Source organism: Hyposmocoma kahamanoa, unplaced genomic scaffold, assembly GCF_003589595.1.
Source record: "Hyposmocoma kahamanoa isolate Upper Pololo Valley unplaced genomic scaffold, ASM358959v1 63, whole genome shotgun sequence".
NCBI lineage: Eukaryota > Metazoa > Arthropoda > Insecta > Lepidoptera > Cosmopterigidae > Hyposmocoma > Hyposmocoma kahamanoa.
The window spans coordinates 13,231,942-13,246,261 of NW_020653851.1; the positions used below are offsets into that span (position 1 = coordinate 13,231,942).

Genomic DNA, 14,320 nt, shown 5'->3' on the forward strand with positions numbered 1-14,320 from the left:
TTCCAGGAACTCCACAAATACGAATCCCTTTGAGGAAGATTCGAAATCTTTTATACAACGATCTATGTTTCGAGCTTAATCGATTGTCTGTCTTTTTCTTACAGGTGAATTATTATGTTTTATATTTTGCTACGTTTAGTTTATTTCTGCCGATACAAGTGCCTTTCAAGGTTTTCTTTTTTGTAAATTTGGAGTAGTTTTTTAAAGATAATGGTAACAAAAACCTTTAAAATTTGAAAGAATTAGCAAAAAATATTTTGTTCCGGTAAAATTAGTTACAGAAAGAGTAGAAAAACGAAATGAAAGTTATTAATATGCCTTTAGTTCTTCTTTTCAATTTTTGTTTCTATGTTTTGTTAAAAATGTTTGAACTTTCTAATTACCGCAACCATGTAAAATAAAATTTCTAATTACTGTTGCCATAAAATATTTCTATCTTAATAATCCGAAAACTACTTTGTCTATTCTAATGCCATTTAGACATTAATAGTTTAGCTTAAAATTATGCAATGAGAAAAAAATGGCTACGGTAATTATGCTGAGAAAACCGAATTGTGAGAATGGCCGTTGTAAGATCGATTTTAATTATTGGGAAATAATACAATTTATTTTACCTACTTTTGTGGTCAATTGGTGTACCTAAAAAGGTTTTTTTTAGGGGTTCTTCACTCTAACTCTCGTTAAAATATTTCATTATGCATACAAAGCTTTTATCAGTAATATTTCCTGTTTGTAAGACCGATCTTAGGCTTTAATTATCGGCAATCAATTTAATTTCCTAATTTATATTTTATTCCCTAATTTTTGTGTGGCTAACATTGGTTAATTGTTTCAATTAATTTCCTTTTGATGACAACGATGATTAAATACGTAGTTACTGATTTGCTTCAAAGTAATAAATAAAAATAGATTATCTCTCATTGTAGAAAATCAGTGTTTTTTAGTAAAAAAAAAAGTAAATTGAACGTAAAAAATTACTTTACTTAAAAGAAAATGTCGATCAATCGATCGAGCGGTTGATTTGACCACACTTACTACAATCAAAAGAATGTAGAATGGTACGATTACATGCGTACGTCATTCTGTCGTCATGATAAATGTGGCCCATGTAAAAAGTGAAGATTATCACACATTATTTATTGTATTGCGTATACAGTTGGCGACATTACATTTTTAATAACAATCTGTTATTACAAATCGCTTTAAATACACTTATCATAGAAGCAACTAAGGAAGCGATAAATAAAGGACATGAGATGAAAATCCGCTTGTTGTTACTTTACCCTCACAGTTTTTGATAACAAAAAGAAAAACACTTGTGATGTTTGAAATATTTGTAACAATCTTACAAGTCTTGGATATAATTGAGTAGAATGGAGTTGTGACGATGTTGACCTCTTTCATTGTTTTCTCACCTTTTCATCATCCCCTTTCTTACCTTTTATTTTCTAAACTTTGAATCGTTCCCGATTTGCATTTAACTTCACGATTCTTGCGTTTGTTCGATCCGTCGCCAGTCCATTGGTAATCACAAATCGCCTTCATTTCCCAATTACTATTAAAATTATGCTAGTATATTGGCCCTTTTGGTGAGTATTGTGTATTATGTTATTTTGTTTTATAAGGAGTGTTTTATAATAATTTCACTTTTTTACATAATTTTATTACTTCTTCGTCAACGTTGTCGAAAGCCTAATCCCTAATGATAATTTAACTATAAAAGCCTTTCCTAAAATAATGTAATAACAGTTATTACTTCTTTAGAGACTTATAATTTACGATAATAGATGAGAAAAGAAATAGGGTTGGGTTAGGTGGCCTATATAATAATATATTCTACGACTTTGGCAAGAAATTAAACAAAGGAAGATTCATTACTTTCTTTTGTGGTTATGTATGGTATGTAATATAACCACTGCTGTTATAGGATTAATCTATGTGTTAATAGAGGGTCTTCTTGATTTGAAACTTGTTTTGGTTTATGTTGTAGCAGTAGAGCTTTTTGTGTCCAGGGAAGTACTGCCACCTTACTTATTTCTGTCAAGCTGTAATGTGAGCATTCCTGTTTTCCGGTTTTGAAGGGTTAGTAAAGGGCTGGTGAAATTACAGGCACATGGGACTTGTCAACTCATGTCTCAGAGTCACGGGCGCAGTAGCAGTGCCCTTCAGGTCTTTGTGATTTTAAAACTCTCCACGACTTGTTTGTTCCATTACTTTGTATCATAAAAAAAAGAAAAGCACTAGTTTCCTTTGAAAACTTTATTACATTAACTCGTCAGATCGAATTCGGATCTGGTTTTAATGTCATACCTATTACAATATTGAATTCAAAATTCAAATTTAAACTTATGAATGTGTTTATTTATTTATAAATAGATATTTGTTCACATTTATCATATAATGTTTATTTTAAAATGTCGTAGTTACCTAAAAGAGTAAAACGGGTAATTCCCGTGGTTTTTTTTCTAGTAGCTGCTGTTGCATTCCTTATGCATTATGTTTTTATTTCGCGACAGTTTCAAGCGATTTGACATGAGTCTTCAATATATAAACAAAGGCATGGCTGTTGTTAGACCCTGATTCGATCTGACACACTCTTAACAACACAACACTTTTTAACTTTTTTTTTGTTTGTCAACACTGTTAACAAACTCTTGTTATATTCGATAAGTTATTTTCAGAGTTTTAATAGCTACATTTTATGAATTATATCTTATTCAACTATTTTAATAGAATAATTCGCCCCTATCCATGCCCCGACATGTCCGTGAGAAGTCCTGGTCGCGTAAGGCGATTGCCATGTTTGGAAACTTTAGGTTTTTTGTGTGATTTTGGACGAACTCTAGTTTTGTCTTTCTGTTTTTTCCCTTTCTTGTGTTTTCTAAGCACCCTTCGGTTAGCATTAAAAGATTGTTCACCAACGAGATCATTACGCCAATCAGCAGTAGTTAAACTATAAATGCCATTCCTAAAATCAATATAATAATGGAGTCCCACTCATGTATTTTTTTGCAGAAAAATACGCGTTTACTCGCTCCAGTATAAACCTTGACAAGTTTTCCGAAGTATTTGACAAAAAGATTGCTAAAGTACTAATAAAGAGGATAATAATAAAGTCCACTTAAGATTATGAAAACACTACTTTGACTTTACATTTCATTCACACAGGAGTATTTAAATTTTTTACAATATGTTTGTATAGAATTATACGTCAGGTTCTACTTTTAGTAAATTTTAAATTGCAATAAATTCTTACCCACGCTTATCATAATCACCATTGCCCATAACTAAAGTGTCTGTATTATTGCACTTAGCTTTGAGAGCTTCCCAAAAATTGTTACATTTGATTCCTTTGAAATTGTTGTAAACAACACTCGCAGCAAAGAGTTCGTACGCGCGTGTATGACTGCAAATGTAATCCTCGCATCCGGGCTGCAGCTTACAATTATTGGGATAGAAGTCAACATGACCTATGGGGAATATAATACCGAGGCTTCGAATAAAAGCACAGTCGGTGTGAATAACTTCTACGTATTTTCCGTCAGTCTTTCTCAACGACCTCGTCGTTTCTTTAAAACAAGGCGAAATGGGATCCAATCCTGTAATTTCAGTTAGATTAAAAATTATATAATCATTTAAAACGCTAGGCAACCCCAAGGCGTGCCGTTTTGATTCTTGCCCCCAGAAATCAGCACTGTAAACTTTACAGTTGTTTTTTTTTCACTTGTCCAACTTCGTCTAATGTTCTGGCAGCCTAATAGCATTATCTTTATCAGTGGCATCCACAATCTCGTTCACATGGCACAGAAATATTGCGTAATATTTAATTACCTGTTGTTGCTGCTTCTTTCAGATTGTAAGACAAACAAACATTTTTCATACTAATGGACACTAAGTACACCATTATCGCTTAATGCGGGTTGGATTTGTCAATTTTTATCTTTAGGATTTACATTGTTGGGGGTAATTTTTGATAAATGTCTGACTTGGAAGCCGCACGTGGCTGAGGTTAGCAGGAAACTAAAATTACTCTGGCCCAAAGCATTCTACATCTGATACTGGACTATGCAGATGTTAGCTACCTGGATTTGTCAGCCACTCTGCTCAATAAATTGGAACGGCTCCAGGATATGTATGTAAAGTCCATCTTTGGACTTCGTAAATTTTACCATGTCTCTCAAATTCGCGCACAACTTAAATGGCTACCCATGCCTGGCGTACAGATCTTCATATTCTTTCCCTTCTTTACTCAATTCCATTCCATCCCATTACGCCTTCTTATCTTATTTTACCTTCCACTTTTCTACACTTTGCCGCCGCCTTTCGCTCTTCTGATACTTTCATAGTAATGCCCTCTCATACATCTAACTTTTATTCCAATTTTTTTACCGTTTTTGCGACTGATTTTTCTTGATTCCTTCAAACAACGTGTGATCACTTCCTCAACTCCTAAGTCTCGTTTTCTCTCCACTATCCTTTCATTTATTTCCTATATTTATATATATATATTTTTTCCTATAACAGTATACAAGTACTTAACATTATTATTATCTATTTATTGGTACGTATTCATATTATTTGTGTGTATATTTCTATTTACGTATATATTTTTATTAATACTTATTATGAAGTGTACTTATGACGATATTTTTTATTGCACCCTTTTTGCATATCCTAAATTTCTATCCTAAGGTTGCCTAGAAGAAATTGGTACATAGCAATAAAACAGCCTGTCACATATAATCTTACTACTTATTGTACTTAAGTTACTTTATTGTATTTAACTGTAATTTTATGTACAGTAAAGAATATTTCATTCGTTCATTCATTATGGTCTATTCCTGGCCGTGAAGTTTGTTTAAAACTATGTTAACTCACCAGTTATTCGACCAACATTAGCACCAGTCATGCGACCAGCATGACCTACAATGTGAGCACCTAAATCATAACCAACCAAATGAACCTTCTCCCACTTGCCACCAGTAATTTTCAAAAGCCAATTCAATAATTCACCAAGCTTTTGACCAACGTATGGTACTTTTGCAGGAGCAGTCGTATAACTTTCGTCATTTGATGGACCACTCCAATCCAACAGTAACACATTCCAGTTTCTATTGTTTTTGTTGTGAAAAAAACTATTTTTGATGGTTTTAGCTGATCCAGTGCTACTGCTCCCTAACCAACCATGTACTATGACTGTAAGGGGAAGATTTGCATCGTAATGAGCTCTTTTGACACTTTCTAGGTCGTGAAGAATTATGTCTTGAGGTGACTCAGGGTTTTCTCTGAAATAAAAATAAATAATGCTCATAATCTATTTTTAAATCCAACGTATTAGCATAGTTGTACAGAGCAAGCATTGTTGCACTCTGCCTAATTTCTCTTATTTAACTTAGCCTTAATTAAAGTCATTAACATTCTTACACTAAAGTCACAGTACATTTATGAAAATGTTATTTATACGAAATGAAACTATTTTTCCGGATTTAAATCGCGTATATTTCTTTTTGAATTTTGACCATGGGAGTCAACCGTGACCATGGGACCTGTAAAGGGCCTGAAACGTTGGTTTGTTTGAAAAAACAAATATACGTGATTTAAATCCGGAAAAACAGTCTCATTTCCTATGTGTAACAATCGCGAAAACCTAAGAACTCGAAATGTTATTTAGGTTAAGAAAAGTATTATTTTTTTTTTATAAAAAAATAGTGACAGACATAACATTAATACGAGGAATAAAAATAAACTGGCTGTTCTTAACAATCGTGTTCAAGAAGTCTCAAATTCATTTGAGGGTCAATGTTACGCTTCTATAATAAGATTCCGATTGATATTCAAAATTTGCCATAAACGATGTTTAAAACTATTGTGAAACAAAAACTTTATATTAAAGGTTGACAAAAATCCGTGGTAGTAACCTGGTTAGCTCTTTCAGGTATTCTGGATCTAAGATATTTAAATTAAATATTATAAGGATAAATGTATTCAAATGCATATTTTCAAAGAGTAACCCCTAGAGTTTTTTGAACATTATTTTCAGGGGAATCTGCGTTACGAATGAGCAGTAGGGTTTAATCTGTATGACGATTTCAACGTAATTTGCTTACCTATGAAATAAACATTATTTGACTTGGACTTTAATATTAAATTTGTGAATGATAATTATTTTTTTAAAATAAACATAAGAAAATATTTTTAATTATTACTAGGTACCGTACACAAATATACCAAATATTTTAGCTAAAGCTAGCTAAAAGTTAAACCTTACCTATTGTAAAGATAAAAGTCGACCTTAGATTCGTTATTACTGCTGGCGTTACTTGAAGGTCTGTTCTCTACCAGAGCACCTTTGCCGCCATTGTCGCGTACTACTTCAAAAGGTTGGTACTGAGAGCAATCAATCAGAAACGAATCAGAGCGAAGCTGGTGTGCAGAAGATACTGTATCGAAAGATATTTACTTCAATTAATCCATTAAGGTATGAAGAACGATAACATTACTAACTTATTTTTTGCAGAATGTAGGCATGTTTGTTGGCCTTAATGTCACCCGATAGTAAGCGAGGATGTTGCCGAGAATGAAGCATTCTTGCTTAGGAATAGCTTACTCACTTTCATTTTAATAATAAATGAAAACAAAAACACAATAATTGTACATAGCTTAATTTATTACACACTTTTAATATTTTGCATACAAGGGGATGACAGAAGACACTAAAAATCTCTAAGGCTGCTACTAGACGAACTGCATGCGCGAAGTCTATATGTAACACAGTCGGTTTCAACTGCATGCTGTCGACACTGATTTCAAGCAGTTATCGCCGTGCTCCTAGTCAAAAGCTCGGTGTATGTGTTGATGTTGGAATGGAAAATGTTTCTTGTACTTTATCACTGTATTCACAATATTTATAGTTTCAGATGCAGATTTTACATTTTATTAAGGAATTAAACATATCGCTATTGACATCCTTAATTTAATTTGTTAATTAATTCACGTCTGTAATCACCGATCATAAACAGCGGTGGAATTTGCGATTAAAAATGTAAATAAAGGTACCATTACAATATTTTTTTAAGAATTGTGCAAATCATATAAATTCATAGAGAAAATTTCCACCAATCGTGTTTTAGTTTTACCATTAAATTTATTAATCCCTCAAGTAACCATTACCATTTGCCGTTACTACTAAACATAAAGTTGTTTCAAACAAAAAAATGATATATTTGATTGACTAATTTTGATTCTCAGACTGTCGTTTACATCGACAGCAGCCGACGCTTGCAGTTGAATACTTAACTGCACGCAGTTCAAGTCTCCACTATGACGTGCAGTTGATCACGACTGCAGACGTGCAGACCATCTGGTGGCAGCCTAAGAAGAATCTGTCTCATTTAATTCCAGAAAAAAATTGTGGAGAGACAGTATATTACTTGACTGCTACATACATAGGTAACGTAGAAATTTACAGAGTGCTTCTGCTTTAGCTTCCAAACAATCCTAATGTATTAACCAAAGTAAACTGTAGTTAAACTTACGTGTAATAATAGTTTGCAAACATACTAACACCTTCATATCTGATAACGTAGAATAGTGAAATTATTTGTATAATATTGAGTTTTGAAAATCAAAACACAACTAAAAATAATAAAATATAACACACTATTACTGAAACTTTAAATAATTTGTTGAATATAGTTTTCGTCCATTTTATAGCTCATTAAAAAAACTATTGGCACAAAAAGAATCATCAATTATACAAGCTGACGTTAATGGAAACTTGTATTATTAATGAAATTTTTCGAATACTTATAATTTATTTTGTCGGAGTTAGTACATTGGAATTTTAATCAAATTGCCATGACTAAATTATTTAATTATAGAAAGAAAAACAGATGCTGTTTTTTTGTTTATTAACTGCCAAATTGAGCACTGCTCGGCAGCAGGGAATATTTCATATTATTTTCATAGCGACTAATCTTACATACCTTTTCAACATTTTATTATTTTAGTGTAAGCATTTTTGCGTACATTTTGTCTGTCAGTACATTTTTTTAAGATTAGTTTCGAAAAAAAACGAGAGTTGGGTGCATACATAACGAACGGACTCGCTGGATCTTCATTCATATCTCTTAAAATTAGATATTATTTTACTTCAAAACCTTTTTGAGCTAAAGCAATTTCTTTTGTACACACTAAATTGGAATGAAGTGTCAAAACGTAAACGACTATGACTTGTTATGGACTATTCACTCCCCGAAGTTCGTCTCAATTCCAATATTTGTGATAATTATTTAATGAACGACCATGAGTCTTAAAATGTATATTATCAAGAAGTTCAGCTGGCATGCTCATAGCTGATATACTATGATATACTATGTATCTATTTAGTAGCAGTAGAGCTCCTTGTGAAAGAGTTCGTCCAGGGAAGTACTGCCACCTTACCTATTTCTGCCGCCAAGCAGTAATATTATATATTATATAGCATTACTAGGTATGTTCCGGTTTTGAAGGGTAAGGGTGCTGGTGAAATTACAGCCACATGGGACTTGTCAACTTATATCTCGGGGTGACAGGCGCAGTGGCAGTGCCCCTCAGATTTTTGCGATTTAACCATCGGGAGTGGCACTGCAACTGTTATGGACAGGCGTGTCGCTTACCATCAAGGTCGACGGAATTAATGAATAGGTTGTGTCTGTTTTAACTCGAACCTTCCTCACATTATGTATATATCTATATTTATGTTTATAAAAATGTTTGTATATTTGTGTCTTGTTCGTTCAATTGTTATTCACCTGATTGCGATAAAACGGGTGTACAGAATAGGAAATTGTGTTGTGTCTACACCCTCAAGTTTCTAAAGTATTAAACTCTATTGCTATACACGGCTAGCTTTTACTGGTAACTCATAGTATAATTATTAGTGGGACTCCCTACAATCGTAGCAGTGTGGCTTATATGTATGCACGCCCGCCACGGGCCGTGTACAGACGCACACATTCGCATTATCTCGCGGTGCACTCGAGTTGTATAACGCCGGATTATGCGCACATGCGGATAATGCCACACGAGCCATCCATTATAGAGTTGCAATGTCCGCTCGGTATTTAACATTTTTCAGATATTTTTCTGTGACAAATTATGTGTTTATTTACAAATGTATCGTTCGTACAAACTCGTATTTTATTTTTATTTCATGATCTTACTCAAATATAAAAGTATAAATGATAAAGTATAAAAAATTTCAATATGTAAGAAATGATAAAGGTTGTTTCAATATAGTACGAGAAAATTGTGACGAATATATATTAATTCTTTTAAATAATAGTACGTGATAACCCTAATCTCCAAATGACGCGACTTGTACGCATACCGGGTACAGCTAGTTCTGTACAAAAACAAAGCAATAATGTCAGCTTCATTAGTTTTTTACAATATCGCCATGTTATATAGTTTATGTTTTATAGTTTATATATAGTTTTTGAAAGTACTCTTTGGGGATTTATACTACTTGTGTTTACAATGTGCACGACGTGCTTGTAAATAAGATCAGTTAATGATCACATCTGATAGTGTTTAGCCATAGTATAAATAAGACAAGTATTCTAACTGCCGCCTGTTCGGCTCGTCAATGCCTGTACGTCACACGGAGCGTAGGGTTATCACGTTATTATAATGATCATATGAACCAGAGTGATTTTACTGATGACGGAATCGGAGAAACACAAACAAAATTTATAAATTTTTATGAACTCCAATTAAATATCTTCCAAAAAGAGGTATTTAAGTATGTTTATATTTGGTTAGTAGTCTCACATCGTTGTATTAAATATTGTAGTTAGCCTCTAGCGAAAGGTGGTACCAAGTTTGTAAGGAAAATGTAAATTCCGGATTCACTGAAACAAAAAATACAACATGTATATTCAAAAGCGGAAAAAAAACATAATCAATCCGCAAATCTTTTGATCAAAGACCTGCGGGTCTTATTTTGTTAAAATTGTGTTTGTATATACATATTTTTCAAAATAACGTCAATTATTTCTTACACGCTCCTCGTCGGATGCTTTTGTGCTAATTCAAAGAAGCAACACACGCGTTCACGTTTTCTTAAATTGGTCGTATTTCACACTGTATATTTATGGTTAGAATTTTTTTATCATTGCCCTTCTCCACATAACTAAAACATTAAAACCAGTCTTAGTTGCGACGGAATTGCATGAACTAATTCCGCCACCCCCTTTCCATCATCGGCGGATTGGAAGTAGCCCGGTGTTCCAATTCTATGTTGTGGATATTTTAAGCTAAGATTCGAGCAAAGCGTTACGCTTCCACATCTATATGGCGTTCGCCTTTGGAGTGGAATTCCCTGTCTCCAGACTTATTCCCCGAACGCTAGGATTGGAACCTTTTCAATTCAAAAGAGAATAGGAATTATATAGACACACCTATATCCTCCATCGTCACTTTCCATTAGGTGACTTAGAAGTCAAATGCGCACTTATTTTGTCTAGAGGTATAAAAAATAGTTACAATGTCTTCACACTTTATGTGAGAAAAACTTACGTGGTCTTAACGTCAGTTCCACCAAAGGTTGCGTTTCTGTCACCGAAGCATTGTAACTCGATGGCCTCTTCATAGGTCTCACAGGCAGTTCCAACAAATTTATTACCATCGTTAACTTCAGCTTCAAGAGATTCAGCATAGAAGGCGCACCCACTCTGCTGAGATCCGCCGTTTGGATAGAAATCAAGATCGCCAAGAGGGTAGTCGTAACCGAAAGAACCAGCGGTTGCATGAAGAACCTCAACGACTTTAGCATCGGTAGGTGCCAGGATGTCAGGGTTATGTGTCCAGCCATGGAAAGCAGGATCGATAGCTGCAAATAAAATTGATGTACTAAAATTAATTATCTATATTTTATCATCACTAGGTTTCGTTTGGTATTTAAATGGTCACCTAATAAGTACTGAGATTATCATACACATCTTATCATGTTTAGAACCTAAAACATATAAACGAAGCATGGCGTATCTGCTAGGCATAAGCCTAAAAATCATTAAAAATCAGTATGCCTGGATACTTTATTTTTCTGTGCTACCATTAGTCTAATATAGTAGCTATGAAAGGAAAAATTAGAGCGACCCGTACCAATGATTTGAGGAATATCAACCGCAACTGATCTGGCTGCAATTCCAGCAATGTGTCCACCGAGACCAACACCGACTATTCTAATGCATTCAGGGTCGTAACGGAAAGTGTCCAATAGAATCGTTATGAAACTGGCTATCACTTGTCCAACCTGAAGACAATACATGGAAATCAAAGTCATACTTATATTGTTGAAATTCTATAGCAATTACTGAAAGAAACCAACAAGTCATTCATTTTGAAGAATAATTATTAAATAAAACGTATTCTCTTTAAGGTAAATCTAATGCATCCAAAAGTGTTATGAGACTTTTCTTGATATTCCTTCAAAAATCATATTGGAATAAACAAGTATATATATTCAAAACATAAATTACCTGACGAGCATTCACGAGGCCTTGGGTGTACATACTAGCACCAGGGGACCAGTCAACTGCTAATATGTTCACGTCTTGAGATAGTAGGTGAGCTGTAATAAATAACATCGCGAAATAGTCTTTTGTCTTCCAAACTAGAAGCACGGGCTTTACCCACTGAGTCTTTTGAAATCATGTGCAGTTTAAATTACAATTATCACTTGATGAAGCAGTGACATTTATATTGCTGTACCATCTATAAAGTTGGCGGTAATAAGGAAGTACTCTTAATATTCACACGTTAGATTGATTGGTCTTGAGGAATAGATTTCAAGTTTTATGTGTTTTTTATATAAGAACACAATTAGGCGCTGCTACTTTGAGATAGATAGTAAACGATGAATAAAACATACGAAATAACCCACCACGAATTGCGAAAGCATTAAAGTTGCCACCTGCAGAGTCATTGTGACCGTGAATGGTGAAGACTGTGCACTTATCCAGACTGAGGAAGTTGGCCAAAGAAATTGAATTCACAGTGGGTAGCAGTGGCTCACTTTGATTTGGATTTTGCCTGTAATCAATCAACGTAGTATTTGGAATTAAATTTTACGTTGATGTTATAAAAGACAGGTTTTCCGCAATGCGTTTAAACCAGTTACTAAATTTCTAATATCTGTTCTAAAACTGTAGTTAAAAATGTAGAAAACATATACAAACCTAGTGAATAAGTGAAATACCACATCTTGAGGTCCTAACTCGAAGCCAGACGCTGCAAAGCATATAGAAATGAATATTTAGATTATATATTATATGGGATGGGAAACAAATAAAATTTACTACGCAGAACTCGACTCTTTGCTTGGATGATTATACTGAAGTTCTAGGTACTGAAGAATGACCAACCGATTGGTCGTGTAAAGCTTCAGCAATTTCTGAAACAGCGTCCAAACGAGGTTGTCTCTTTTGTATCTTGAATTATCATTAGCATTTTATCATATACATATAATCATAATTCGTAACCGCAATTTACGAATTACATTTTACGATTACAAACCACACGAGTACAAAAGAAATCCTACATTACAACATCATTAATTTTTAAATTTCTTTTCATTTCGTTAACACTAAAATAAAACAATATCGTGTAGGTAATTCGTGATATACTCGTGTTTACATGACCTTTAAGTAATTTTATAAATACATGCGTAATATTAGAGTGCTTGACAAATATAATCCTTAAAATAAACGAGTATTAAAAGGTACTAATTTTATCAATAGATATTTTCCGTTGACGGCGATAATTTTTAAATAACATTTCCTAATAATCCTGTAAATATAAGAGTAATATGTTGAGTGTTTTCTTTGTGTGAACATTCTCTTTTGCTTAAAAAAACTGATATTTTATAGTTTAACTGTTTTCTTTCATCCACCATTTTCCTCGCTATAGTGAGGTGAAAAGTTGCGTGTTTCGCTCGACAGCAAAGTTGTTTTGCGTCTCGTGCCTTGAAACCCTCGCTTAATAATTTTTGTTAATAATATAAATAAAGTATAATCTTAGCTTCCTGTCTTGCTCAGGTTTCAATACAAGCACTCGCGTCAAGTAACAACTTTGTAGCCTCGCATAACAAATACCTATTTTTTTTTATAATATCAAGTGATGAGACGAACGACGAAATTTATTTTTGTATGAATAAATTGTATTTTTATTTTGTACGTCAGGGTCACAAAGTTCAAAGCAAATCAGTACTAGGATTGAAAATATTTTCAACGAAATCCAATAAATTACTAATTGTCTTCGTGTCTATTACAGATAAGAAGAATCATACCTGCAACGGCAGCGTACACCAACAGGATACATTTGGCTAGCACGTACATGTTTTCGGCAATAACTAAACTTGACTGTGTCGTTAGTTTTATAAAACATATAATCTACGATAAATAATTCTCAGAAATTTACAAGCGGTAGATATATTTCCTTTAATAATTACTATCAAAATATTGCCTCCATAAATCTATCGAAAAGGATTTCCCATAAAGATTATTACACAAGACATGATTATTTAAAGATATCAGAATAATTTAAAAAATCCACAGGAGTGACGAGTAGATGTTAGTTGAATGTGAAATAAATACTATAAATGAATCTCTAAATGATTTTTTTATATTTAACTATACTTTTTGCATAAAAATACAGTCTTAATTGACATTATAGTTATAGAACAAGGATGAGTATTCAAATGCCATTATAGAATTTCCACATTTAGAATGTACAAACTCACTCATAACACACATGCTCAGCCCTGCACTGGGGTAACCCTGTATTGCGGGTGCCAAGGACACACACATAAGTAGACAACCATAAATTAGACCCAAACTCACGAGAGAAACAAATGTAGGCCATCCAAAGATTTCTCCTGGTCCGGGAATCGAACCCGGAATCTCTGCGTAAATCTCTGAATAAAGGACAATGATATTATCACATTATGTATCAGGAAATTAAAGAAGGAAAAGAGCGCGATTTTGTCCTCTACCCAATACAGCTTGAGCAGAATTTCTGTCCGTAAAAATCAAGCCAATTTCGTGTAGATAGTGTTATAATTTATAATAAAAAGATAATTGTGCATTTCTGTAATCTAAAACCATATTTCATTACCTATTTATTTTAATCTTCGGCGTGTTTCTTTTTCTTGTGTTGTTCAGTTCCTATTTCAAATGGATTTTTATGTAGGTAGGTACATTTTTGAATTAAAAAATAAATAAAAAGCAATAATATTAAGTAGCACTTGACGATTTACATTACCTATCTATTTAAACAC

General features: G+C 33.4%; 2 protein-coding genes across 2 annotated transcripts; both read right to left on the reverse strand.

Moving 5' to 3' along the window:
• Nucleotides 1-2,601: 2,601 nt before the first annotated feature.
• LOC113230236 (pancreatic lipase-related protein 2-like) lies at nucleotides 2,602-7,756 on the reverse strand. The gene is made up of 5 exons (XM_026464073.1): nucleotides 7,536-7,756; nucleotides 6,269-6,440; nucleotides 4,879-5,285; nucleotides 3,257-3,599; nucleotides 2,602-2,968 (listed from the first exon to the last, which is right to left on the reverse strand). Exons 1-5 carry the CDS (start codon nucleotides 7,570-7,572, stop codon nucleotides 2,746-2,748), a joined length of 1,182 nt encoding a protein of 393 aa, XP_026319858.1. The 5' UTR covers nucleotides 7,573-7,756; the 3' UTR covers nucleotides 2,602-2,745.
• A 1,975-nt stretch (nucleotides 7,757-9,731) lies between these two features.
• LOC113230202 (pancreatic triacylglycerol lipase-like) lies at nucleotides 9,732-13,401 on the reverse strand. The gene is made up of 7 exons (XM_026464012.1): nucleotides 13,331-13,401; nucleotides 12,222-12,273; nucleotides 11,927-12,075; nucleotides 11,523-11,614; nucleotides 11,146-11,296; nucleotides 10,561-10,873; nucleotides 9,732-9,893 (listed from the first exon to the last, which is right to left on the reverse strand). The coding sequence occupies exons 1-7, from the start codon at nucleotides 13,377-13,379 to the stop codon at nucleotides 9,836-9,838; spliced, it is 864 nt and encodes a 287-aa protein (XP_026319797.1). The 5' UTR covers nucleotides 13,380-13,401; the 3' UTR covers nucleotides 9,732-9,835.
• Between the last annotated feature and the right edge of the window lie 919 nt (nucleotides 13,402-14,320).